The sequence below is a fragment of the Lactuca sativa genome, chromosome 8, assembly GCF_002870075.4.
Source record: "Lactuca sativa cultivar Salinas chromosome 8, Lsat_Salinas_v11, whole genome shotgun sequence".
Classification (NCBI taxonomy): domain Eukaryota; kingdom Viridiplantae; phylum Streptophyta; class Magnoliopsida; order Asterales; family Asteraceae; genus Lactuca; species Lactuca sativa.
This window is the reverse complement of record NC_056630.2, coordinates 217,765,925-217,792,611: the sequence shown is the minus strand read 5'-3', so window position 1 is coordinate 217,792,611 and position 26,687 is coordinate 217,765,925. Positions and strand designations below refer to the sequence as shown.

Genomic DNA, 26,687 nt, shown 5'->3' with positions numbered 1-26,687 from the left:
TTATCCACTATCTTCGCCAGTTGACTTCTAATGTTTTTGAAAACTCTTTCGTTTCTTGCCTTCTAGAGGCACCAAACTGTCCAATATTTTATAGCTTCAACAATTTTCTTTTCCTTTGGGCAGTTTCCCCATCTTCTGTCCTTCGCCAACACCTCCTTGACTGTAGTACACTCCAAGATGGAATTCGCTATACCACACCATTGTTCCACCTTTGACCACACTTCTTTTGCCACCGAGCACTCTATCAGCAAATGATCCGTTGTTTCATCAATTACTTGGCACACATCACAAGTAATGGCATGTTGGCCCCTCTTTTGATTAGCGCCACCTTTGATGAGATTCGATTTTGTTTTGCCCTCCATACGAAGCACGCGACCTTTTTTGGAACCACGTTAGACCATGTTGAAGATCATAACACATTTAGCATTTGCATATTTATATATGTTGAAGACCATGTAACTTATATATTTTGACATGTATTTAGATTAGAAAACTTTGTTGAAGATCATAACACATTTAGCATTTGCATATTTAAAAGATGTTGTGTTGTAACTTAAGATGTATGTAATATATTTACTTATATATTGATTATATTGGTACGTTTTTACATCTTTAACTTTCTAAATGTTAAGGACTTCCTTATGGGGCGACATCTCCTCCTTATATCATCAACCTTGTATGACATTCCTTGCCGTAATTTGTCGATGATCGATGTCAATCCTAACGAATTTCTAATTAATGGTAGCCACATAGAATCCAATGCACAAGGAAAATTATTTTAATTAATTGTTTTTATATAATTAAAGTCAATGGCTAACGTCTAGTTTTTTTGTCTTGATGTTACTACTAGAAAGAACAATAATATAAGAGTTATAACCATAATGACCATATACAAAATCTTTACATAATTATAACATGACTTTAAACTTTTAAAAAATAATTATGAATTTTAAAAATTATAATTTTTTTAAATTACTTTTATGACAAAAAACAAGAAAATTATCTGGAAAAGTAGTTTGCGACTTTGAACTCGTTTTTTCTAGGTTCAAAAATTCATATATAGTTTGAAAGTATATATTTTGATTTTTTGACAGAATGGCTGAATTTTTATTTAGCAAATGGCTAACAAATAATTACAAAGGAATAGACAAAATGAGATTTAAACACCATAACATACGACTAATGCTAAATCCTCTATTTCTAAACACGAACCAACTAGTTTTGTCTAAGATTTTGATTGTAAAAAAAAATTTCGTTAAGAAAATACCATAAACGCTACCACATGATCATAATAATTGATTCCAAATCCAAACGTTTATGATTATAAAATTCTTCCAAGTCGATCCATTAAATTGTTTCTTCAATACCTTAAATCACTGGAAATGAGATACCATCTCACAAAAAAATCCATAAGTCTCTTGCAACTTAATACTTACGAACAAGTGTACATCAGATCCCATATAAGAAAATACCACACACAAGACTTGTACATCATATCCCATATAAACATGGAAAATACCACACACAAGCGAAAGAATGCTAATCTCTTTAGTATAAATATTGATATGAGTCGGCATATATTCAATTTGAGACGCCAATAGAATATATCAATCTTATGGGAACATATGTAAAAACTGGTTTCAAAATGTTTTTTAATCTTTTTTATCTGTGTTAATCGTTCTTCTTACTGATTTCGAACATTTTAGACGAAAATTCTGATGTGATTTTTGACGAAAATTCTATTAGGTATAATTGGAATGCTGAATTCCACAAAAAGTAGATAGCGAAAATTTACATTTTAGTTGGATTAAAATTCGTTCTCTATGTTGGAACATTTTAGACGAAAATTCGATTAGTATAATTGGTATGCTGTATTCTACATAAGTAAATAACGAAAATTTGCATTTGGGTTGCTCTGCTCTAAAAACATGTTCAGTCATTAAACCGGTAGCTGAATAATAACATCATTTCTATTAAAAACCATTACATAAACGAAATTACATAAAAACAAAACAATCTTCGAAGAAAAACAACTAAATTAAAATCTACAATTCACTTCAACCGATTAACATCATTAAACCTAAAGCACATTAATGGTCTGAACAACTTCAACCTCATTTTTCTTTAGAAAAAGCTATGTAAGCTAACTTAGAACATAACAAACATAGCAAAGCAAACGAGCAATCTACACCAACGAAAAAAAACTAAAAAACTGTAGTTTGATATCTATGCAGAAAATAAACCAAATAAGCATTCAAAACAACCATACAGATTTATAAAAAACACAAAACCCACGATTAACTCTAGACTTATATTTTAATCGATCTGTAGAAAATTTTAGAAAAATTGAAAATTGTATGAAGCGTTTCCAGGATATAATGGCATTGAGAGACCATTTATCAGGATCACTACAACATTCATCTGGCGTCCAAGCCATTACACCGTGAGGAACAAATTAATCCTCCAGAATTGGTAAACGGACGCAATTACAACACAATTCAATACCTACGCAAATTCACAAGTGTTTGAATAACTTCATGTAAATCGAATGAATTTTTGCCTTAAAACTATAAAAATTGAAATATCCATATTGAAACATAAGATGGATGGAATAGCTCAGTGGAAGGAGAAGTCGTTAAAAATTGGGATCACGGCAAAACAACGTTAATTGCTTTGTCCACTGCCCTAATTACACCAATGGTGCTTCGCCTCATCATCGCCATTGATATTAAATGTTTTTTCAAAAACAATTATGAGCCTCAGTGTGTGTAACAATCAGATCATTGATTTAATGTTATATTAAATCTCACTGAAATCCGCTAAGATAATTAAAAGTATCATCATAAGCTCCGATCAGATTTGAAAGAAAAAAAAAACGAATTCCGATTAAAAACTTGTTTAAATTGAAACAAATCAATGGATTTTTATGTGCTCAGACAGCCAAGGGTTTGTCGTCAAACTGAATGGGAAGAAGAGCCCAAGATCAGAAACTCTAGTCCACAAATTGCTTCATCAACGCACAAAAACAAAATTTTCAAAGACAATAATCAAACCTGCTTGACCAATCGATGGAAAATATGAAAACAGCTGCTGTAATCTGAGATGAAAGGAGAAAGTTGATGTAGGAAAGGAAGAGGGCGATGCTGCTTTATAGGATTGAGTATGTGAATGTGATTTAAGGTATTGGGAATGGGAAGTAGGGTTTTAGAGGATTATTTGGGTTTTATGGGCTTCATATGATCTATATGGTCTGGGCCTATCATAGTTGGGAACTTTGGATGTGTTTTTTTATTATCAAATTTGTATTGGTTTTAAAGTTGGATAGAATCGAATCGAACTTGGCCCTAGAAGCCTGAAGGCTTGAATTAAATTTAAATGAAAAATGTTTAAAAGACTAGAACTTGGAGTTTATTTTATCTAAACCAATTTGGTTGAAATTTAAATGAGATTAAGTTTATTAAAAATAAAAATTTAATATTAATAATTAAATATTAGATATTTTATAAAATAATATTTTTTCATAACATAATTTAATTTTTTGAAACATTTATAGAAAAATCAAATATTGTTTAAAACATTTATAACACTTTATTATTATTATCAAGTTAATAAAATGATTTTCTTTCCTTATAAAACTCATTAGAATTTTGTGGCATTTTATTTAAAAAAAAAATCCCAAAAATGACAAGTGAAAATTATTAGTTTTAAAACTCCCACAAAATTACATGTGACAAAACTCTTGAGAAATTGACAAGTGGTAAAAAAACTTTTATTTATTAGAAAGGATTCATTATCTACACTAATAAATAAACCATTTTTCTGTCACATGTCATGTCCTCAATGATTTGGACACATGGCATGTTAATAGATTTTTAGAATTTTATTATTTCCAAATGTAATTTTCTGATTGGTTTACATTCATAGCTTATTTCGGTTACAAATTTGCTAGAAATAAAAGCGATAATTAATACAATTGATTTCTCTTTGATACCCTCATTTTACATCTCCTCATTTACGCCTCCATCTCTATAACGCCTCCAATTATTCTCTCGATCCATCCTCAGGCTTCCCATATTCGATCAACAATCCAGCCCAAAACTCCATCATCGATCTTCCAATTTCTTGATCTACCAACATCGATCATTAGGATCTACATCCATCTTCAGGCTGTAACCCTTGCAATTATCGATCTTCCACGTTCTCAGTTTAATTGTTGGCGTTATTACAGGTACGATTCTACTATCCTTGCACACCAACCGTTTGATTATATGCTCATAACAGTTTTTCGTCTGGATTTCTCGATAACTGGTCAAATGAAGCTTATGTGTTTGACGATATAACTATTTGCTATGTAACCCCAAGATGGTTAATGGTTTAGGTTAGTTGAAATAACACACTTGGTGTAATTTGCAAGTTTATGAGAATCTTAATAAACGACTTCAATTAAGATTAAAAAATGTCACCTGCATCAAATTATCTCTGCACACCAACTGTTTGATTATATGCTCATAACAGTTTTTGGTCTGGATTTCTCGATAATTGGTCAAAATGAAGATTATGTGTTTGACGATATAACTGCTTGCTATGTAACCCCCCAGATGGTTAATGGTTTAGGTTAGCTGAAATAACCCACTTGGTGTAATTTGCAAGTTTCTAAGAATCTTAATATACAACTTCAATTAAGATTAAAAAATGTTACTTGCATCAAATTATCCCTGCACACATGATCGAGTGATTAAAAACAAATTTGCAATATATATATATATATATATATATATATATATATATATATATATATATATATATATATATATATATATATATATATATATATGTTAAAAAATCATAGATGTGACTGTTTTTGTTTCAATTTGGTGTACATTCTGTTTTGACAAATATTAGAAAATTGTTAAATTTGCCACAATATATTTGATTATGTATATTTTTTGTTCATGATAACATAATATTTATACTTTGTTGGAATAAGTATAAATGTTTCAAAATGTTTATTGTTGGTGTTATTACAAGTACGATTAAGTATTGATAACCCCCAAAGTTAATCGTGGGTATAAGGGTTGTATGGTCTTTTTAATTAAGAATTTATTTGTTATCTTTTTTTGTTCATGATAACATAATACTTATATTCTGTTTGAATGAGTAAAAATGTTTCATATTGTTGATTGGTGTTTGTTTGTTATAATTGATAACCCCCAAATTTACTTGTGAGTATAAGGGTAGTAACGTCTTTTTAATCAAGTATTTGTTTGTTATCTCCACAGGTGGTACAGTTGTTATGGGAGACGACTTTCTCTATCAAATTGTTGTCTATCTGAATATTACATCATTGATAGTATAAGTAGGTAGGTGGTACTTGAGGTATTATTAACTTTTTAGATGTTATATATGTGCTGCACAAAACTTGATTTGTATATCATTTTCGGTCTTATTTTGCATCCACGCTCCATCCATTTATGTATAATGATTTCCTTATTTTGTGTATTTGTTGTAAATTAACCATTTTCCCTTCTCAACTAACTACTTTGTGACATGTCGTTTTAATTTATAAAATATGAGTATACTACCACATTTCTACCACTTTAAACACCAAATTGAAACTACTGTGTTATCATGTTTGTGTATCCGGACATTTATTTTTCAAAAAAAAAACATCTTGCATACATGTTATTGTCATTATCTTATACTAATTTGCTTAGATAAAGTGTATATTTGTTACCTTGCAGATTCTACGCAAGGTTGGAATGTGCTTCCACACAACACTAAAATCAATTATTTTTTTAACCGTGTTATCACTGTGTGTTTGTGTGTAATTATGTATGTTGTTTGTATTTATCTTTAATTATGTTTTATGTCTTTAATTATGTTTTAAGTATGTCGTTTGTATTTGTCTTTAATTTTTTTAATCGTTGATGTGGTTTTTTTAGTTTCATGTGGAATTGAGTCTGTTTGTGGTTATATTCAATGATCATAATGGCATAAACACCGTCATTACAAGCAAAACTATATTCAATTGTCTTAAAAGTAACAACTTAATTAAAAAAATTAACACTTTCCGTTACACTATTTATTTCAGGAATGTAAAAAAAAGGTTTCGAACAAGATATGGATTCTACAGACCCTAAAGAAAGACAAAAACATAGAAAATTACATATGGATAAAAGAAAATCTAACGTTACGTCTAGCATGCCAATTGGTAATTGTTTGTATATAATTGAAGTTTTTATATTGTAATTTGAGAGGTTAATATCAATTAATTTATTCAAATTATTGTATTATATCCAATTGAATCTTTATGTCATATAACTAATATATTTTGTTATTTATTTTTGTTACTTTTATATATCAGATGTGACTTATCGGCAACAACATATAATTTTTTCAGATAATTCTACAAACGTTACCCGTTTTAATGAAAATGTTAGCCCAACTATAGCATATGGATATCAGCACACAAGTTTTCAATCTTCTCCCATTGTTAATAGCAAAGGTCCATTGTATAACGATCCCAAGCTCAAAAGAAAACAAAGAAAAATGTATTTAGATAAGAGAAAATGTAATGATATGACCACCACGCCAATAGGTATTCCATATAGTATATAAAATATATTCGTTTATCCAAATATGTTTGTTTCTTTTTAACTAATTGATATGCATTTGTATTTACTAATGTTTTTTATTTTATAGCTAATAATCGTGGTCGTGTTCAACAAAATTTCGAATCTACTTCAAATTTTAATTTAAGAACTCCGTTATCTAACATTTCCAATGTTACGAATACATTCAGTTTAATATTTTTTATTTTATATGTTACTTATCTCGATTTGCATGCATTATAAATGTTTCCATTTATGTTTGTATCCGATTTATTTATAAATTCAATACTAACGATCGAACAATGCCCACCACGCCAACACGTATTCCATATATATAGTTTTCAAAACATATTCGTTTATCCAGATCAATTTGTTTCTTTTTGAACTAATTAATACATATATGTAGTTACTAATGTTTTTATTTTACAGCTAATCTTGGTCGTGTTCAACAAACTTCCGAATCTACTTCCAATTTTAATCTAAGAACTCCGTTATCTAACTTTTCAAACGGTACAAATATATTTCTATTAACATTTTTGTTTTTATATGTTACTTATGTCGATATACATGCATCGATAAAAGAAAATCCTATGTTACGTCTAGCATGCCAATTGGTAATCGTTTGTATACAATTGAAATTTTTATATTGTAATTTCAGAGGTTGATATCAATTAACTTATACAAAATATTGTATTATATCCAATCGAAGCTTTATGTCATATAATTAATGTATTTTCTTAATTATTTTTGTTACTTTTTTTTATCAGATGTGGGTTATCGGCAACAACATATAATTTATTCAATAATTCTATATATGATGCCTGTTTTGATGAAAATGTTAACCAAAATATAGCATATGGATATCAGAACACTAATTTCCAATATTCTCCCATTGTTAATAGCAAAAGTCCATTATATAACAATCCCAAGGTCAAAAGAAAATAAAGAAAAATGTATTTGGATAAGAGAAAATATAATGATATGACCACCACACCAATAGGTATTCCATATAGTATATAAAATATATTCGTTTATCCAAATATGTTTGTTTCTTTTGAACTAATTTATATGTATTTGTATTTACTAATGTTTTTATTTTATAGCTAATCGTGGTCGTGTTCAACAAAATTTCATCACTACTTCCAATTGTAATTTAAGAACTCCGTTATCTAACATATCCAACGGTACAAATACATTCCATCTAATATTTCTTATTTTATATGTTACTTTTGTCCCTCTGCATGCATTATACATATTTCAATTCATGTTTGTATTCGATTCATTTCTAAATTCAATACTAACAATCGAACAATGCCCACCACACCGGCATGTATTCCATATATATAATTTATGAAAAATATATGTTTATCCAAATCAATTTGTTTCTTTTTCAGCTAATTAATACATATCTGTAGTTACTAATGTTTTTATTTTATAGCAAATCTTGGTCGTGTTCAACAAACTTCCAAATCTACTTCCAATTTTAATCTAAGAACTCCGTTATCTGACATTTCAAACGGTACAAATACATTTCTTTTAACATTTTTTTATTTTTATATCCAATTCATTTCTAAATTCAATACTAACAATTAAAACATTGTCCTCAGGAAATGGACAATATTCTGTATTATTTGATCATATGAGGTCATCGAGTTCATCAGGAATCACTCGAGATTGTTCCATAAATTTATCGCTCGGGAAACAAACTTTAAAATGGTAGAATGCAAATATATCTGCTATACCCTTTCTTGACTTGACATCAAATGAAGACTTAAATGATCATTACATTCTTAAAGATGTAATTTCAGGTCTCTCAAAAGGTAATGTTCGTTGGTTATAACTCCATTTATTTTTAATTAAACTAATTCTTTATTAAACTTTAATTTTTTTCAATCTTTTAACAACTTTTTTATATATATCAGATTACTTGGACCATGGCGATGAGACTCTTGTGTGTGCTATCTGTCATGCAAAATTATGGAAAGATGAAGCCCGTCGAGGTAATAAATCTGGGAAGAACACATATTTTTCGATGTGTTGTGGTAAAGGCAAAGTTGAGCTTCCTGAATTAAAAGAATCGCCTCCAGAATACCTAAATCTGTATCGTCAGCTTGATCCTAAATCCAAATATTTCATGAAGAATATTCGTCGCTTCAATTCGATGTTTTCATTTACTTCAATGGGTGGAAAAATTGACTCTTCCATTAACAAAGGCAATGCTCCGTACACTTTCAGATTTAGCGGTCAAAATTATCATACTATGGGAAGTCTGTTACCTTCATATGGATCCAAACCAAAGTTCTCTCAACTTTACATATATGATACTGAAAACGAAATTTCAAATAGACAAAACACTTTCAGGTTTGTCTCTTTATTTATTTACGTATGTTTTTTTTAATTTATTATCTTTATATATTTAATTATTTAATTATTGAATATTTCATACAACCTTTATGTTTAACAGTAAAGAAAAATATGGGTGTATATCACATTCTCATTCACTTGATATCGAGACGATACAGTTCTTGAAGGTTATGTTGGATTCAACAAATGAACTGGTTAAGTGGTATAGAAGGGCAAGATATTGTTTTTCTGAAAATCCTCATGTGGATTTAAAGTTACGTCTTATAGGAAGAAGGCAAACAGATGGACGAACATATAACCTACCTACTGCTTCTGAGGTTGCTGCCTTGATTGTTGGTGACATTGGTGATTCAATTGATAATAGAGATATCATTGTAACAACTCAATCGGGACGTCTACAACATATAAATGAATTACATCCTGCTTACCTTGCTCTTCAATACCCACTACTCTTTCCTTATGGAGATGATGAATATAGAGTTGACATCCCTCATAGAGGTGTTACGCCATCAACAGATACCAGACGACGCAACTGTACAATGAGAGAGTTCTTTGCTTATAGAATTCAAGACAGGGTGAATATTTTTTCATTAGTTTTGAATTCAAAAAGATTTTTTCAACAATTCCTGGTTGATGCCTATACGATGATCGAAAGTGAGCGGCTATATTACGTACGCAACCAACAAAAAGTTCTTAGATGCGAATCTTATGAAACTTTGCGTAGCCTAGTCATGGAAATACTAATATTTCCAACATCGGAGAACGTGTGATCTTGCCTTCTTCTTTTACGGGTGGTGCACGGTACATGATGCAAAACTATTTAGATGCTGTCTCTTTGTAAGTGGTATAGGTACCCGGATTTTTCATAACTGTAACATGTAATCCAAAGTGGCCAGAAATTAAAAGGTTTCTTAAGGATACAACGCTGAATCCCAAAGACAGGCCAAATATGTTTATATTTACAGTTGTTATTTTTTTTTCTATTTCCAATATTTTATAATATGATATTTATTAATATACATATGTAGTTGTTTACACGGTGGAGTTGTTAGTACAAGGTCTTCGTTTTCGTCCTTGAAAGGTTCCTGTAAAGAAAAATTAGATACAAACGATGTGGTTGAGGCTCGAGTTGGACTCGATTCCCTTAAACAGATTCGCCGTCTGTTCCCAAGGTACAACAACCTAAACAGTATTGTGTACTGCCGGATATCACCACTTGCCTGAAAGAATCGTCGGAAGCAGGAGTGCAGAGAAGGAAGAAGAAGAAGAGTAGTTTCATTCGTGTGTTTGAATGAGAAGACAAGGTCTTCTTTTATAGTTGAATCGTGAAACAAAAACAAATGACTAATTGATTGAGCGTTTAATGGCAATAAATGTCATTAATTACGCAATCAATGCATCCGTTATAGAATTCAAAAATAGGGACCAAAACTGTCAAGTTTAGCAAAAATGAGGGTAGCGTGCGCCTGAGTTTTCGGAGTTGCATTCGTGTCCGCTGGTCGCGCCCATGCACAAGTTCGGTGTTTTTGGTCTACGGAACCAAGATTTTCACCCCCTACGCACGGGTAGGAATTGTAGCATAACCATAGACACAAGCTTGTAAGCCTTCCATGCAATAAAACTTATAAACCTTGTTGAGTTTGGTCTCTTTACCAATGTGGGACTCATTCCCACATTCATCTCTTTTGCTAAACTTATTTTAAAATACCCATCTTTGAGTATCGATTCTCATTCACTTATACTCTATTTTGGACATATAATATATCGTTTCGAAGTCCTCATGGAGGAGAACATAAACCCACTTAGAGTTTGTTATATATACAACATATGTATATATTTATATATGTCTAAAGTTAGTAAAAATATAAATATTTTTACCAAATTTCCAACAATCCCCCACATGAATGGAGATCGATCTCTGCACACCCAATTTCCAAACGAAATTTTCAACAGTTGAATCCTGCATAGGATAGGTAGGTATTACCCTTTGAACCTTCCCTTAAGAAGTTACACTTAATCTCCTAGCAGTTAGTAGATCTCGATGTCTTTGAACTAAGCTGCCATTTATGTAGACGACAATGTAAATCTCACAAGACTCTCCCCGACAAGGTCATATCCTCATAGACGTGTTTGTTTTGGTCATGAACACTAACCTGGTTCTGCAAGAGCTTTAGGAATTTTTGCCCCTATAATTCCCTTCGAAGCGACCCCACTTCTCTCTCACATAGGTGATTCCAAGAATCACCTATGTAACCATATGTTTAGCCTAATTTTTGTCACTACATAAAGGAATGGACTAGGAAGAAAGGTTAACTCCCCCCACAATGACCTGCCCCACTCATACAATTAGGTTATCATTTTGAACCCAGATCTTGGGATCTCCAGTCTTCTGGGTAAGGTTTCCTTCGTATGAATTTATTCATTCATGGGCTTTAGTCCCATTCCTCTTGACGACTTATAAACTACATCTATACTTAAGCCTTTTGTAAGTGAATCCGTAATGTTATCCTTTGACTTCACCCACTCAACCGTGATAACCCCTGTAGAGATTAGTTGTCGTATCGTTTTATGTCTACGTCTAATGTGCCTTGATTTCCCATTATACATTGTACTTTGAGTTCTACCAATTGCCGATTGGTTATCACATTGTATACATATGGCCGTTACCGGCTTAGGCCATTCGGGAATGTCCTCTACAAATTGACGTAGCCACTCCGCCTCTTCAACACAAATATCTAAGGCGATAAATTCATATTCCATCGTGGATCTAGATATAACTGTTTGCTTGGATGATTTCCATGCTACAGCAGCACCTCCAAGTGTAAACACATATCCACTTGTAGATCTGGAATCTTTTATGTCAGATATCCAATTTGCATCCGTGTATCCTTCGATAACTGCTGGATGTCTGCCATAATGCAGTCCATATTCTCGCGTGTATCTCACATACCTCAACAACCTAGTAACACTCTTCCAGTGTTCAGAACTGGGTTTACTAGTGTATCTACTTATTCTGCTCACAGCATATGCTAAGTCAGGTCTGGTACAACTCATTAGATACATCAGACTGCCAATAATTCTTGAATATTCCACTTGATTAACACTGTCACCTCTATTTTTACGTAGATGTTGACTAGTGTCAATTGGAGTTCTAGCTATGCTAGTGTCTCCCTTAGCAAATTTTTCAAGAATTTTATCCACATAGTGTGTTTGACTCAAAATCAAACCACTTTGGGTTCTTGTGATCTTCACTCCAAGAATCACATCTGTTAAACCCATATCTTTCATGTCGAACCTAGATTTCAACATATCCTTCGTGGATCTTATTATCTTGTCATTACTACCAATGATAAGCGTATCATCAACATACAAACACAAGATGACATAACCATGAGTGGTGTTTTTCACATAGATACACTTATCACACTCATTGGTTCTAAAGCCACTTTCCATCATGACTTTATCAAACTTTTGATGCCATTGTTTAGGAGCTTGTTTTGATCCATATAGAGACTTAACAAGTTTACAAACCTTGTTCTCTTGTCCTGAGGCAATGAATCCCTCATGTTACTCCATATAAATTTCTTCTTCCAACTCCCCATTTAGGAAAGCTGTTTTCACATCCATTTGATGAAGTTGCAAGTTTCTGATAGCTGCAATGGCAAGAACTAATCTAATGGATGTTATCCGCGTTACCGACGAATAAGTATCAAAGTAGTCTAGACCTTCCTTTTGTCTATAACCTTTGATTACTAGTCTTGCCTTGTATTTATCAATATTGCCATCAGGTTTCATCTTTCTCTTAAAAATCCAACGGTAACCTAGTGGTTTGCTACCTGGAGGTAGATCCACTAGTTCCCATGTATGATTTTGTAAGATAGATTCTACCTCGTTTTTGATGGCTTCTTTCCATTAAGGTCCCTCAGAAGAAGTTACTGCCTCTTGGTAGGTTTTAGGTTCACTTTCCACCACATAGGTGAAAAAATCATCACCAAATGATTTTTCAACTCTAGCCCTCTTACTTCTTCTGGGTTCTATCTCTTCCTCCTCGGATTGAGCTTGTTCTTCCTCTCGAACAGCTTCGTTATTTGGTAAAGATGGGCTTTCAACTTCCTTGTTCAAACAGGGAAACACATCTTCAAAGAATGAAGCATTCCTTGATTCCATTATGGTATTCTTGTGTATTTCAGGATTCTTAGAATCATGCACAAGGAACTGATAAGCACTACTACTTTGTGCATAGCCAATGAATACACAATCCACTGTTTTAGGCCCTAACTTTTGTACCTTAGGTGGTGGCACTACAACTTTAGCTAGGCACCCCCACACTCGTAAGTACTTATACGATGGCTTTCTTCCCATCCAAAGTTCATACGGTGTTTCATTCTTTTCTTTGCGAGGTATCTTATTTAAAAGATAGTTAGCCGACAAAATAGCTTCCCCCCACATTGACTGGTTTACACCCGAACTAATTATCATGGCATTGACCATTTCTTTCAAGGTACGGTTCTTTCTTTCAGCAATTCCATTGGATTGAGGTGAATAGGGCGATGTGAATTCATGACGAATTCCATTTTTAGCACAAAAATCAGCATAGGGAGAAACATATCCCCCACCCCTATCACTTCTAACCACTTTAATTCTCTTGTTGAGTTGATTCTCAACTTCATTTTTGTACAAGACAAACTTGTCTATTGCTTCATCTTTACTCTTAAGTAAATATATGTACCAATATTTCGTGCTATCATCGATGAATGTAATGAAGTATTTGTTCCCACCTTGAGTAGGAATTGACTTTAGATCACACACATCAGTGTGAATTAAATCAAGAGGTTCGGTGTTTCTTTTGATTGTTTGGAAAGACAATCTAGTTTGTTTAGCTTGAACACATGTGGGACATTTGTGATTTGAGTCAATATTAAGTTTTGGTATGTATTCTAGTTTAATTAATCGCTTAATTGAATTGTAATTTACATGTCCTAAGTGACCATGCCAAACATTTGAACACTCAAGCAAATAAGCAGAACTAGAACTTTCATTATTCATTTTGTTTGTCACCATTACATTCAATTTGAACATGCCATTCAAGGCATATACTTTTCCCATAAACATACCATTTTTGGACAAAACAAACTTGTCCGACTCAAACACTAGCTTAAAACCAAACTGGTTCAATAAACCACCCGAAACTAGATTCTTACGAAGTTCAGGAACATACAAAACATCCCTAAGCTTCACTTCTTTCCCCGAAGTCATTTTTAGAATGACATCACCAACACCTTTGATATCCGCGGTAGCTGCATTTCCCATGTAGAGCTTTTCACCATCTTCAACTTCTTTGTAGGTGTTGAAAACACTTTTGTCATGACACACATGACGAGTAGCTCCCGTGTCAATCCACCACTCATTTGAATTTGTATTCATGAGATTCACTTCAAAAACCATGGCCGTGAGATCAGTTATCATGGCCACCAACTCCATGTTATCATTCACCATGTTTGCTTGACAGTTTTCCCTTTTAGGTTGAGGGCACTCCGAAGCCTTGTGACTCGGTTGGCCACAGTTGTAGCCCTTGAACTTCTTCTTGAAAGTTCCTGCCTTGGGGCCTAGGTTTTAGCCCTTTGCTTTCCCTTTGTGAGGTCCCTTGCCTTTGCTTTTGGAAGTTTGATCAGCTTCCACCATATGAACCTTAGAAGATTCAACTTCACTACCTTTCTTCATAGCCATTCTATTGTCTTCTTCAATGCGAAGACGCACCACCAGTTCCTCCACAGACATCTCCTTTCGCTTATGCTTAAGGTAATTTTTGAAGTCTATCCAACCAGGAGGAAGCTTTTCAAACATTGATGCAACTTGGAATGATTCATTAAGATCCATCCCTTTTGCATTGTTATCATGTATGATGACCTGAAGGTCTTGGACTTGACTCATAACAGATTTTGAGTCAACCATTTTGTATTCCAAGAACTTAGCAACAACATGCTTCTTAGTTCCGACATCTTCTGTCTTATACTTCCTTTCCAACGACTCCCATAGTTCCTTAGCAGTTGCAACTTTACAATAAACATTGTAAAGTGCATCTGTTAGCCCATTCAACACATAGTTGCGGCACATAAATTCTGAATGCTTCCATGCATCCACTGCAGTCACAGATTGAGCATCAGCCTGCCCCTCAGCAATTACAGGAGCAGTTTCTGTTAGGAACCGAGCCAGGTTCAAGGTGGTCAAGTAGAACAACATCTTCTGTTGCCACCTCTTGAAGTTCAGACCAGAAGATTTTTCAGGTCTTTCAGCATGATTAGTCATGATGTTTGGAACCGGTGCATTTGGGTTCACAGCAGGGGTAGCACCAACAACAGGAGTTCCAGTACCAACGGGAGTTGCAGACATTCTGAAAGAATCGTAACCACAATGAAATATATTATTACTAGAAAAAAATCGATACAAACTCGATTTTAGAATAAAAGAACAGAAAACGAAAGTATTAGAACAAAGAATAAATCTGTTTAAGACTGTTAGTACAAGGTCTTCGTTTTCGTCCTTGAAAGGTTCCTGTAAAGAAAAATTAGATACAAACGATGTGTTTGAGGCTCGAGTTGGACTCGATTCCCTTAAACAGATTCGCCGTCTGTTCCCAGGGTACAACAACCTAAACAATATTATGTACTGCCGGATATCACCACTTGCCTGAAAGAATCGCTGGAAACAGGAGTGCAGAGAAGGAAGAAGAAGAAGAGTAGTTTCATTCGTGTGTTTGAATGAGAAGACAAGGTCTTCTTTTATAGTTGAATCGTGAAACGGAAACAAATCACTAATTGATTGAGCGTTTAATGGCAATAAATGTCATTAATTACGCAATCAATGCATCCGTTATAGAATTCAAAAATAGGGACCAAAACTGTTAAGTTTAGCAAAAATGAGGGTAGCGTGCGCCCGAGTTTTCGGAGCTACATTCGTGTCCGCAGGTCACGCCCATGCACGAGTTCGATGTTTTTGGTCTACGGAACCAAGATGGGTAGGAATTGTAGCATAACCATAGACACAAGCTTGTAATCCTTCCATGCAATAAAACTTATAAACCTTGTTGAGTTTGGTCTCTTTACCAATGTGGGACTCATTCCCACATTCCTTTCTTTTGCTAAACTTATTTTCAAATACCCATATTTGAGTATCGATATCTCATTCACTTATACTCTAGTTTGGACATATAATATATTGTTTCGAAGTCCTCATGGAGGAGAAGACAAACCCACTTAGAGTTTGTTATATATACAACATATGTATATATTTATATATGTCCAAAGTTAGTAAAAATATAAATATTTTTACCAAATTTCCAACAGGAGTTTCAAAAACGCGGCTTGCCTCACGCCCATATATGTCTATTCATGCACTCTGATTACAAGTTGCCTACCGTTGAACATATTGATTGAGTTATTTCTGCTGAAATTCCAAACAAAGATGAGGATCCGGAATTATATGCACTTGTCAACGAGTTCATGATGCATGGTCCTTGTGGTGGTGATAATCCTAAATGCCCATGCATGATTGAGAACAAGTGTTCAAAAAACTTCCCGAAACCATTCTTAGATCATACTTCTGTTGATTCTAATGGTTATCCTATATACAGGAGACGTAATGATGATTTATTTGTTGAAAATTCGGGTGTGAAATTAGACAACAGAAGCGTCGTTCCATATCACAAAGTCCTTTTGAAAAGATATCAAGCTCACATTAATGTTGAATGGTACAATCAGGGTGCTTCCATCAAATATTTGTTTAAATATGTTAACAAGGGTCCTGATAGGGCTACCATGGCAGTTATCCAAAGCAACAATGTAGATGATACTAAAGATGCAGTTGATGAAATAAAGAACTACTACGATTGTAGATATTTGTCTGCATGTGAAGTCTCGTGGCGGATATTTGGATTTGACGTCCATTACAAGTATTAGCACTAAACAAATGTTGTTTTATAAAAAGATAAATTTTAAATACTAATTATTTTTCTTAATTAAATAATAATTATTTACAGGTATCCTTCTGTTGTTAGACTTCCTTTCCATCTTTCTAGACAACAAAATGTTGTGTATGGTGCAGTCGACGATATCGACGATGTCCTCGACAAACAATCTGTTTCTTCTTTGATGTTCTTAGCTTGGATGACATGTAACGAACATAATAAAGACGCACAAAAACTTTCATACATTGAATTTCCTTCAAAAATTGTATGGAAATTGAAAGATCGTTGCTGGAAGCCAAGAAAAATAGGAAAATCGATCGGTAGAATTCATGCAGTTTCACCTAATCTTGTTGAAGCGTATTTTTTAAGAATTCTTTTAAATAAAGTCAAAGGTCCGAAATCGTTTGAAGATATCCGCATGGTAAATGGTCACGAGTATGCTACTTTTAGAGAGACATGTTATGCTCTTGGACTTTTAGAAGATGATAGAGAATACATTGATGCCATCGAGGAAGCCAGCCATTCAGGTTCTGGTTATTATTTACGATCTCTATTTGCAATTATGCTAAAGTCGAATAGTTTGTCTAACCCGTCCTGTGTTTGGGAAAATATATGGAAATATTTATCGGATGTAATTCTATACAATCAATTGAAGCGATTAAATTCTCCAGGTATTATGATATTTTTTAACATTTAAATATATGCATTAATAATATACTTATGTTTAATAAGTATTTTTTTATTCACAATTACATTTTTTTTCATAATATGTTATCATATTATTTTTGGAAACATTATTTCTATGTACTTATGATTGTGTATATTTCTTTATAAATAATTAGCTTTCAATTTATACAGGTTTATCGCTTACTGAGGATCAACTTAAGAACTTGACCCTTTATGAGATTGAAAAAGTTTTACTCCAGAACAACTCAAGCCTCAAAGATTATTATGGGATGCCTTACCCAGATCATGAATCTATACCTTCTTCAAACAATCGTTTGATAACCGAGGAGCTAGATTTTGACAGGACCATTCTACACAACGAGTTGATTCATCTGTTGGATTCATTAACAGTTGAACAAAGAGGTGTTTTTGACAAAATCATGAAACATGTTCAACATATGGTGGTACTGGGAAAACTTTTCTTTGGAAGACATTATCTGCAGCCTTAAGATCTGAAGGTGAAATCGTTTTAAATGTTGCTTCAAGTGGTATTGCTTCGTTATTACTTACCGGAGGTAGAACGGCACACTCTCGCTTTATAATTCCTATAAATCTTATTGAGGATTCTTTTTGTTCGTTGACGCTGGATAGTGATGTTGCCGATTTGTTAAGACGAGCATCATTGATTATATGAGATGAGGCACCAATGATTTATAAACATGCATTTGAAGCGTTGGATCGATCTTTGAAGGATATATTGAGTTGTGATCTTTGCAGCAACTCAAAATTGCCATTTGGAGGAAAATCAATTGTTTTTGGAGGCGATTTTAGGCAGATTCTACCTGTTGTTCCAAACGGAAGCAGACAAGACATTGTGAATGCTTCATTAAGTTCCTCCTACATTTGGCCAGATTGCAAAGTCTTAAGATTAACTAAAAACATGAGGTTGAGTGATCAAACATATGATATTGAGGAAACAAAGGCCTTTGCAAATTGGCTTTTGGATATAGGAGAAGGAAATGTGGGTGGTTTCAATGATGGTGAGGCAATTATTGATATACCAGATGATCTTCTCATTACTGATTCATCTGATCCAATCGGTTCATTAATTGCATTTGTCTATCCTTCTATTATTGAAAATGCCAATCATCCCAGGTTTTTTCAAGAAAGAGCAATCCTTGCACCAAAAAACGAAGTTGTTCAGGAAATAAATGATTGTCTGTTATCACTATTTCTAGGTGATGAAAAAGAATACTTGAGTTCAGACAGTCTTTGTCATTCAGATTTTGTTCATAATGACATTGATGAAAGCTTGTATTCGTGGGATGTTCTAAATGGTCTTAAACTGTCAGGTTTGCCGATCCATAAGTTGGTATTAAAAGTCGGTGTTCCAGTTATGTTACTGAGGAGTATTGATCCGAAAAGTGGTTTGTGTAATGGAACGAGACTACGAGTTATAGCATTGGGTAACCGTGTTATAGAAGCAGAGATAATTTTCGGAAGTAATACAGGAAACCGTACTTTTATTCCAAGAATGACTTTAACTCCTTCAGAAAAAAGAATTCCTTTTACATTTCAAAGAAGACAATTTTCATTGGCTGTATGTTTTGCAATAACAATAAACAAGAGTCAAGGACAATCACTATCGAAAGTAGGTTTATTTTTGAGACAACCAGTGTTCACTCATTGAGAGTTGTATGTTGCATTGTCGAGAGTTAAAAGCAAAGATGGATTAAAAATATTAGTTTTAGATAGTGATGACAACCTTATCAATAAAACGTCTAATGTTGTATTCAAAGAAGTATTTGGAAATTTGTGAGTAATTTTTTAAAATATTTCAATACTTTTTTTATTTGTATAGATTCAATTATTGAATTAATCATCATTTCCTTTATATTTATTTCTAAAATTCAACTTTATATTACTATACCATGAAAAAATAAATATGAATGTGTAATCATTAATCATTTAGTTATAATTTTTTTAGTAATTGTACATTTAGAAAAAATAAGAAAATAATATTAAAGTAGAATGCTAATTATTCTATGATTGTCAAAATGATTATTTGTCGTTAAAATGGTCAGAATAACAACTTTTAACAAATAAAATTGATTTATGTTTTAAGAGTTTCATATTAGTGTATTATAATTTTTTGAAGTATGCCAATTTTAAAATAATAAAAATAAATTATTAATATACATTTAAAATCTAAGTAAATTGGATATAAAGGTCAAAATGATCATTTAGATCAAAAATAGAAATAAAAACATTTAGATCAAAAATAGAAATAAAAAATCTAAATAAGACCCATGTATTACACGAGTTCATTAAAAAAAATAATTATCAAAATGTAAATTATAAGGCTTTTCTTAAATTAATTAAATAAATAGAAACATAATTTCACTGGTACAATAAAATAAGATTTGTCGAATAATGGTGCCAAAATATTTTCGTTATCCACTATGGACTATGGCAAAGAAGAAGGCATAAAAACAAATTTATTACAATGCAGCCAATATACGAAAAATGACCTTAATAGCTCTATAGATGGCAATGCCAACCTCTTTAGATGGTAATGCCAATCTCTTTAACTCCACCAATATCAACACCAATTTTGGGTTACTTCTGTAAAAAAAATGGATATTAGTTTTGAATAAACATAAAAATTGCAATTAGAAGTCAAAATAATGTCAATGAATGGCATTTTTAATACAAAAAACAAAAAACGGACGAACACTACATTTCCAAAATCATTTTCTTAAAAAGACACTATTTTTCATTTTCCCTACCAAAACAAGTTTCTCACGCTCACATTCCTGTATCGTATATCTCTTCACCATCATTCGATACAAATTTTTCTTATTTTAACGACAATGAGCCTGTATAACTGTACAATCGGATGTCAAGTTTAAATCCCCTAAAAATCAGCAAAAAATTGACAGGGAATTGATGTTTTCCTGAAATTATATGCTAAGATAAAGGATTTGATTTTTAGATTGACAGTGTAATATCTCAATATTTTAGGAAACATAATGGATTCTATAATCAAAACTGTGTATAAATACGTTTGCTATCATATTCTCGCAATTTCCCATCTGTAGAAGCCGCCATCTTTATTCTTCTTCAACACAGTCTGCATACAAGTATGTATTTTATTTCCATCATCTTATACATACCATCATCTGATAATGTTCAAAGAAGAATCTTACATTATTTGTTGATTGAATGCTTCATTCAGATTGTTAATTTTTTTATGTTTGCTAAAATTTTCATATATCGCACTCTATGTGTTTGCTAAAATGCCTCAACCAAATTAAAATATTGGACTATGACTTAAGTTTTATTAGCATTGTCTATAATGTAGCTTCTGGATTTCTCGATAATTGGTCAAAATGAAGATTATGTGTTTGATGATATAATTGCTTGCTATGTAACCCCCAGATGGTTAATGGTTTAGGTTAGTTGAAATAACCCACTTGGTGTAATTTGAAAGTTTCTGAGAATCTTAATATACAACTTCAATTAAGATTAAAAAATGTCACTTGCATCAAATTATCGTTGCACACATGATCGAGTGATTAAAAACAAATTTGCAAAAAAAAAACTCTTATTTGTTAAAAAATCATAGATGTGACTGTGTTTGTTTCAATTTGGTGTACATTCTGTTTTGGCAAATATTCGAAAATTGTTAAATTTGCCACAATATATTTGATTATGTATATTTTTTGTTCATGATAACATAATATTTATACTTTGTTGGAATAAGTAAAAATGTTTCAAAATGTTTATTGTTGGTGTTATTACAGGTACGATTAAGTATTGATAACCCCAAAGTTAATCGTGGGTATAAGGTTAGTATGGTCTTTTTAATTAAGAATTTGTTTGTTATCTTTTTTTGTTCATGATAACATAATACTTATATTCTGTTTGAATGAGTAAAAATGTTTCATATTGGCAAATATTAGCATTGTCTATAATAACATAATGCTTTCAATTCGGTGTACATTCTGTTTTGGCAAATATTAGCATTGTCTATAATGTAGCTTCTGTTGGTTGCGCGTGTTACAGATTCATGGCTCCTAAAAACATCACACTACTTGGACAACTTGATTTGTTGCATGAGAAGTTCACTTTGAAAGTTCGAGTCATTCGATTGACTAAACAACTAACTTATGATAAGAAGAAGACTTTTCGTATTGATATGATATTAGTTGATGAAGAGGTATTTATTCAATTTTCAGTTTCTTTGTCTCATTTTTTTGTTAAGCATACTACTTCTTAATGGTATTCTAATAATTATGTTATTATTCTAAATTATGATTTTTGCATATAGGGTACTAAAATTGAAGCTCAAGTTCCAAGTAGGTGGGTTTTCAGATTTGAAAAGATGCTTGCTGAAAATGAATCTTATTATATCGAGAATCCTCAAGTTGGTGAAAACACTGCGGATAACAAATTTGTGATTAATTCAAACAAATTACATTTCTGTCCAATCACAATGGTTACCAAATCCAATGATTTTGTGGGTCCTCTGTACGGTTTTTCTTTTGGGAATTACCAAACAATCATTGAAAATAATATTCCAGAAAAAACACCAGTCAGTTAGTGCTTAATCTAAATTTAATTATTTAATTTATTATACTTTTCTTTCTTACATTACCATTCCTAATACATGTGTTATACTTTGATTTTCTCTAGATGTGATTGGTCATGTGCTTTTATATTTTCCAATGGAGACTTTTATGTCAAAGCATGGCAAGGAAACACGTAGACAGAATGTGCAAATCCAAGGTTTAGAGTGAGAACCGGTTATTATACACAAACAATTTTATTTTACCTGTATAACAATCTCATTTCCCCTTACTTCATTTTTTCAGAGGCCGAAAAGTGAGTGTTACTTTATGGGATGATTATGCTCAACAATTTGTTGATTATGTGTCAAATAATCCGGAAAAAAGGACTGTTATAATAATTATCCAGTTTGGAAAAGTGTCTGATTATCGAGGTATGTTTCTTACTTTAATATTTTTTGTTTGGTTACCATTATTGTCCTTTCACAAATCCCTTTTTTTAAATAAAGCTTAAATTAAACAATTAAGCTATAGACAATATGCATGATATGCAGATTTATACTCTATAAAATTATATTTTATAGTTTTTTCATTATAACGTATACTATTATACTTTTTTCATGACTGATTTGCCCCTGAATCTTTATATTATTTTGCCAGGAGTAAAATTTATAACAGAACATTAAAAGCAAAAAACAACAATATACTTTAACAAGTATTAAATTCCTCCCACTTTAAACAACAAATTGATAGTATATTTTATTGGGAACCAATTGTACTGTTTTGACCCTACTCAAATAACTACAACATAAAATTTCATATTTGTTCCATTTTTTACATAGAAACCTGAAATATAACTCTTTTTTGCAGGTCGTTTGTCTGTTTCATATTGGTACTCTGTTACCAAGCTTTACATCAATGCTAACATAGAAGAAATCCTACAATTCAAGAACACGTTAGATAGCTTCCATCTTTTTTCTTAATATTGTACTGTTTTTATGCATTTTTACATAACAAAAATTAAACTTTATTCATGAACAGTTTGGTTTCCAAAAATTCTTTTGAAAATCTGTCTGCTAATCGTAGCAAAGATTCATCATCCCTACTGTATTCTGAGACTGATGAGTTTCTTTTGAAACATGACTTCAAACCCATTACCGAAATCCAAGAAATCACAAAGGTATTTTTTTAAGTTTTACCTAATTTCAATTGATTGTATACTAAAACAACTTCTATTTTTTTATAGGTAAGCCGAGTAATTGTGCTTGGTACAGTTAAGCGTGTGTGCACATATTTTTCATGGTATTATTGGGGATGTAAATCGTGTCATAAGAAGGTTGATGAAGATATTATGATGAACATTGAGCTAAATGATGGATCAAACGGCAAAAAAAATGGTTGTGTGTTCATCCTCAATCTACAACAATAAAGTTGTATCTGTTCTTCCTAGGTATTGAACACATACTTTATGCTTTCTCATTGTTATTATTTTTTTACACATTAATGTAATATTTCATTATTGTTTTTAATATGTTTAGGTTTAAAATCCCAATTAGAGTCCAAGATCCTACAGGAGTAATTTCATTGACTCTTTTTGATGGTGATGCTAATAGGCTTTTAAGAAAAAATGCACAAGAATTGCTGGAAATTTTTAATGAGGTTGGGTCTGTTTTACTATACAACTTAATTGTTCTTCTCATGTTTTATCTTACATGTTATTCAGTTCCATTTGTCTTGTAGGATGGTAATACTGCTATTTTCCCCATTGAAATCACTGATTTGCTTGAGAGGAAATTTGCGTTTCTGATTGAAGTTTCTGAATATAATTTGACAAATAAAGTACAAGGGTATTCAATACGCAAGTTGACTACTGACCGTAAAATACTTTCTGAACTTGAAAAGAAGTTTACAATTGACCAGGTATCAATTTTGCACAATTTATTTAATCCCTATACTATTATATTTTTTAAGACATTCTTAGTATGTTCTTATTTGCAACATGTTGATTCCGACTCTTTCAACACTGCAATCTTTGAAGTCACATCTCAAGAAACTACCAATTTGAAGGTGCTATTTATTTTACATTTAAAGTTTAATTTTAATTTAACTTCATTTGCATTACTACACAACTATCATTTTTTATGTACTTAGAAAAGGATGCAATATCATTCACGGGAGATAGCATCACTCCAGCCTCTAATGTTGAGAAAAGCACAGCGACGAGTCCGTTGCCCAAATACCATTTTTCTAAAGTTGTATCTCCCAATGCAGAGCTAAAGCGCAATCTTTCTGAAGTTTACGATGTTGATGACCCACCAGCAATGTCATCGACAAAAGTGCGTTCAACTATCATGGATGATGGCTTTTCGGGACATGGCAAGATGGAACTTTTGATTCCAAAAATAGAGAAATAAATGCATCTTTAAGCATATAACCCAATTGGATATTTTAAGTGGATTCTCCCTTTTAAAACTATTTTGACTTTTGTTTTTTCTTTGTGTGAGTTTGTTTTTTTCTTTGATGGTTGGAAGTATTTGACATTATTTTATTTGGATTGAATTACCTTTATGAAGTTATTAGGATTGTTTTGGTGAAAATTGCATTTCGTTTTTTCTATTCAGTTTTACAAGTTTTGCTATGTGTTCCTGGTTTCCCCTTGAATTTATACATCTTTACTTAAACAATGCAAAAAAGCAAATAAAAAATCAATCTTTATAACACATATACTCTTTATAGAACATATTAGCTTCCTTTTATTCCAATTGTACAGTGTTTGTTGATTTTACTGCATTAAATATGTTTGTTTTAATAATGTAATAGCATTCTACCTTATAGATTGTTTATTTTTAACATTATAGACTTATATTTGGCTTTAGTTTTATGATTTTGCAGTTCTTAAATAATATTTCCCTTGCTCATGTTGTTTTTGTTTGTTAATTTGTGTAATAGCATCATAATTTATATTTTGCTTTTACACCATAATAGCATCATACTTGCCTATTTATCCCTTAATATCATCATAATGTATTATGTGATACAAATGAAAGTATGATGCTATTAAGGGATAAAAATACAAAAAATCATTTCTTGTAATAACCCCGTGTATTACACGGGTCTCACACCTAGTTCCTAATAAATAAAGAATTTTTTGCCACATGACATTCTCTCTCATTCAATTTGACAAATGTCAATTTGTGGTAATTTTAAATTAATTTTTTTCACATGTCATTTTATGGATTTTCTTATTTTATTAAATTTTATATAATACTTTAATGTAATAATTATACTAAATATAGTAATAAATAGATATCAATTTCATTAATTAACTTACCTTCTAATTTCATAAATTTTAAATTAAAGTTTATTAGTTTTTTTTATTTATTTAAATTTAAAAGATAAAAAATATTTCAATTTTAATAATTCATTATTTTTCTTATTTTTTATAAATTCAAATTTCTCAATTATTTAGGCCTTCATATTTAACTTTTTTTTTTTTAAAATTAGCTCATGTACTACATGAGTCACACAACTAGTGCTTTAATGTTTGAACAATAAACGACTATTAATCTTTGGCTTTAAGCAAAAGAGCATTTCTAACACAAATTTATATTATGATTTAAAGTTGTTGTCATCTTAATTAACTTTGATATTTAATTATATTATATTTTTAATGGTTAACCTAAGGAGTGACTTAATAACTTATTGATTTTTTAAAAAAGTCAATAATTTGAAAAAAAAAAAAAAAACAAAAACAAAACAAAACGTTTGATAAATATTAATTTTTTAGACAAAAAAATTAAAAATTCAGAAGTTTTTGCTTTTTTCAAAAAGCCAATGAATTGAAACATCCTTAAGGTGTTGTTTGTTTTTTAAAAAAAACCTCTTCAAACAACTTTCTGCTGCGCGGTGCAGTACACGCGCAACACTTTCCCTCTCACAACAGTTTATTTTTTGGAAGACTTGAGACTGCAAAACCTCTGCGCGTGTACTGCGTGACGCAACACTTGACTTACCTATTCAAACCTCTTCGACTTTCATTTTTTTGAATTGTTCTTTTTTAGAATTTTGGTATAAGATATTTTTTTTAAGTTTTGTTTTTTTTTAAAACTTAGATTTTTTTATACTTTTATTTACGGATTTGATACAATTTCTTATTATAGTTTTCATAAATTTTTTTGAACTTGATTTAATAAAAAACTTTAATTTTTTTAACCGTTTCTGTTAATAATATTATCAGTTTCAATTTCATATTTTTTAACGTGTATAACTTTTTACAAACTTTGTAGACATCATTTGCAATTCTTTTTTTTTTTTTGTTATTTTCTTTTTTATGTTTTTTAAAATTAGTTTTTTTTTTCTAGAATAAAGTTGTTAGTTTCTTTTATATTTTTGTAAGTTTTTTTTAAAAAGTTTTATATTTTTGTTTTTTTTTATATTTTTGTAAGTTTTTTTTTAAGTTTTAAATTTTTGTTTTTTTACATGCTCTTTTTCGTACTATTTCAATGTTTTAAG

The 26,687-nt window shown here is 31.5% G+C and overlaps 4 protein-coding genes and 4 non-coding genes across 8 annotated transcripts; 3 read left to right on the top strand and 5 right to left on the bottom strand.

Moving 5' to 3' along the window:
• Nucleotides 1-2,351: 2,351 nt before the first annotated feature.
• LOC111903819 (small nucleolar RNA snoR80) lies at nucleotides 2,352-2,474 on the bottom strand. The gene has a single exon (XR_002854302.1). It is a non-coding gene; the product is annotated as a small nucleolar RNA snoR80 (small nucleolar RNA).
• A 137-nt stretch (nucleotides 2,475-2,611) lies between these two features.
• On the bottom strand, nucleotides 2,612-2,723 carry LOC111903814 (small nucleolar RNA Z152/R70/R12). Its single transcript, XR_002854298.1, has one exon. It is a non-coding gene; the product is annotated as a small nucleolar RNA Z152/R70/R12 (small nucleolar RNA).
• A 31-nt stretch (nucleotides 2,724-2,754) lies between these two features.
• Nucleotides 2,755-2,850, bottom strand: LOC111903813 (small nucleolar RNA R11/Z151). Its single transcript, XR_002854297.1, has one exon. It is a non-coding gene; the product is annotated as a small nucleolar RNA R11/Z151 (small nucleolar RNA).
• A 74-nt stretch (nucleotides 2,851-2,924) lies between these two features.
• Nucleotides 2,925-3,025, bottom strand: LOC111903810 (small nucleolar RNA Z157/R69/R10). The gene has a single exon (XR_002854294.1). It is a non-coding gene; the product is annotated as a small nucleolar RNA Z157/R69/R10 (small nucleolar RNA).
• An 11,563-nt stretch (nucleotides 3,026-14,588) lies between these two features.
• LOC111903763 (uncharacterized) lies at nucleotides 14,589-15,365 on the bottom strand. Its single transcript, XM_023899521.1, has one exon. It carries the CDS (start codon nucleotides 15,363-15,365, stop codon nucleotides 14,589-14,591), a length of 777 nt encoding a protein of 258 aa, XP_023755289.1.
• A 1,109-nt stretch (nucleotides 15,366-16,474) lies between these two features.
• LOC111903764 (uncharacterized) lies at nucleotides 16,475-18,113 on the top strand. The gene is made up of 3 exons (XM_023899522.1): nucleotides 16,475-16,923; nucleotides 17,011-17,609; nucleotides 17,797-18,113. Exons 1-3 carry the CDS (start codon nucleotides 16,475-16,477, stop codon nucleotides 18,111-18,113), a joined length of 1,365 nt encoding a protein of 454 aa, XP_023755290.1.
• Nucleotides 18,114-18,310: 197 nt separating this feature from the next.
• On the top strand, nucleotides 18,311-19,294 carry LOC111903766 (uncharacterized). The gene has a single exon (XM_023899523.1). The coding sequence runs from the start codon at nucleotides 18,311-18,313 to the stop codon at nucleotides 19,292-19,294; it is 984 nt and encodes a 327-aa protein (XP_023755291.1).
• Nucleotides 19,295-21,045: 1,751 nt separating this feature from the next.
• LOC111903767 (uncharacterized) lies at nucleotides 21,046-24,589 on the top strand. The gene is made up of 14 exons (XM_052766656.1): nucleotides 21,046-21,061; nucleotides 21,233-21,291; nucleotides 21,411-21,455; nucleotides 21,570-21,573; nucleotides 21,648-21,826; nucleotides 21,938-22,137; nucleotides 22,482-22,609; nucleotides 23,046-23,130; nucleotides 23,217-23,355; nucleotides 23,422-23,477; nucleotides 23,714-23,834; nucleotides 23,916-24,095; nucleotides 24,147-24,242; nucleotides 24,332-24,589. The coding sequence occupies exons 1-14, from the start codon at nucleotides 21,046-21,048 to the stop codon at nucleotides 24,587-24,589; spliced, it is 1,566 nt and encodes a 521-aa protein (XP_052622616.1).
• Nucleotides 24,590-26,687: the final 2,098 nt, after the last annotated feature.

Excerpts from the sequence above, each read along its gene's own strand:
- LOC111903763 (XM_023899521.1), bottom strand. The coding sequence starts at position 15,365 with ATGTCTGCAACTCCCGTTGGTACTGGAACTCCTGTTGTTGGTGCTACC.
- LOC111903767 (XM_052766656.1), top strand. Across the intron at positions 23,131-23,216 it reads ATCCTACAATTCAAGAACAC|TTTGGTTTCCAAAAATTCTT; the intron begins GTTAGATAGCTT and ends ATTCATGAACAG. Across the intron at positions 24,096-24,146 it reads AGAAGTTTACAATTGACCAG|ACATTCTTAGTATGTTCTTA; the intron begins GTATCAATTTTG and ends ATATTTTTTAAG.
- LOC111903764 (XM_023899522.1), top strand. The coding sequence starts at position 16,475 with ATGATGCATGGTCCTTGTGGTGGTGATAATCCTAAATGCCCATGCATG. Across the intron at positions 16,924-17,010 it reads GGATTTGACGTCCATTACAA|GTATCCTTCTGTTGTTAGAC; the intron begins GTATTAGCACTA and ends AATTATTTACAG. Across the intron at positions 17,610-17,796 it reads GAAGCGATTAAATTCTCCAG|GTTTATCGCTTACTGAGGAT; the intron begins GTATTATGATAT and ends CAATTTATACAG.
- LOC111903766 (XM_023899523.1), top strand. The coding sequence starts at position 18,311 with ATGATTTATAAACATGCATTTGAAGCGTTGGATCGATCTTTGAAGGAT.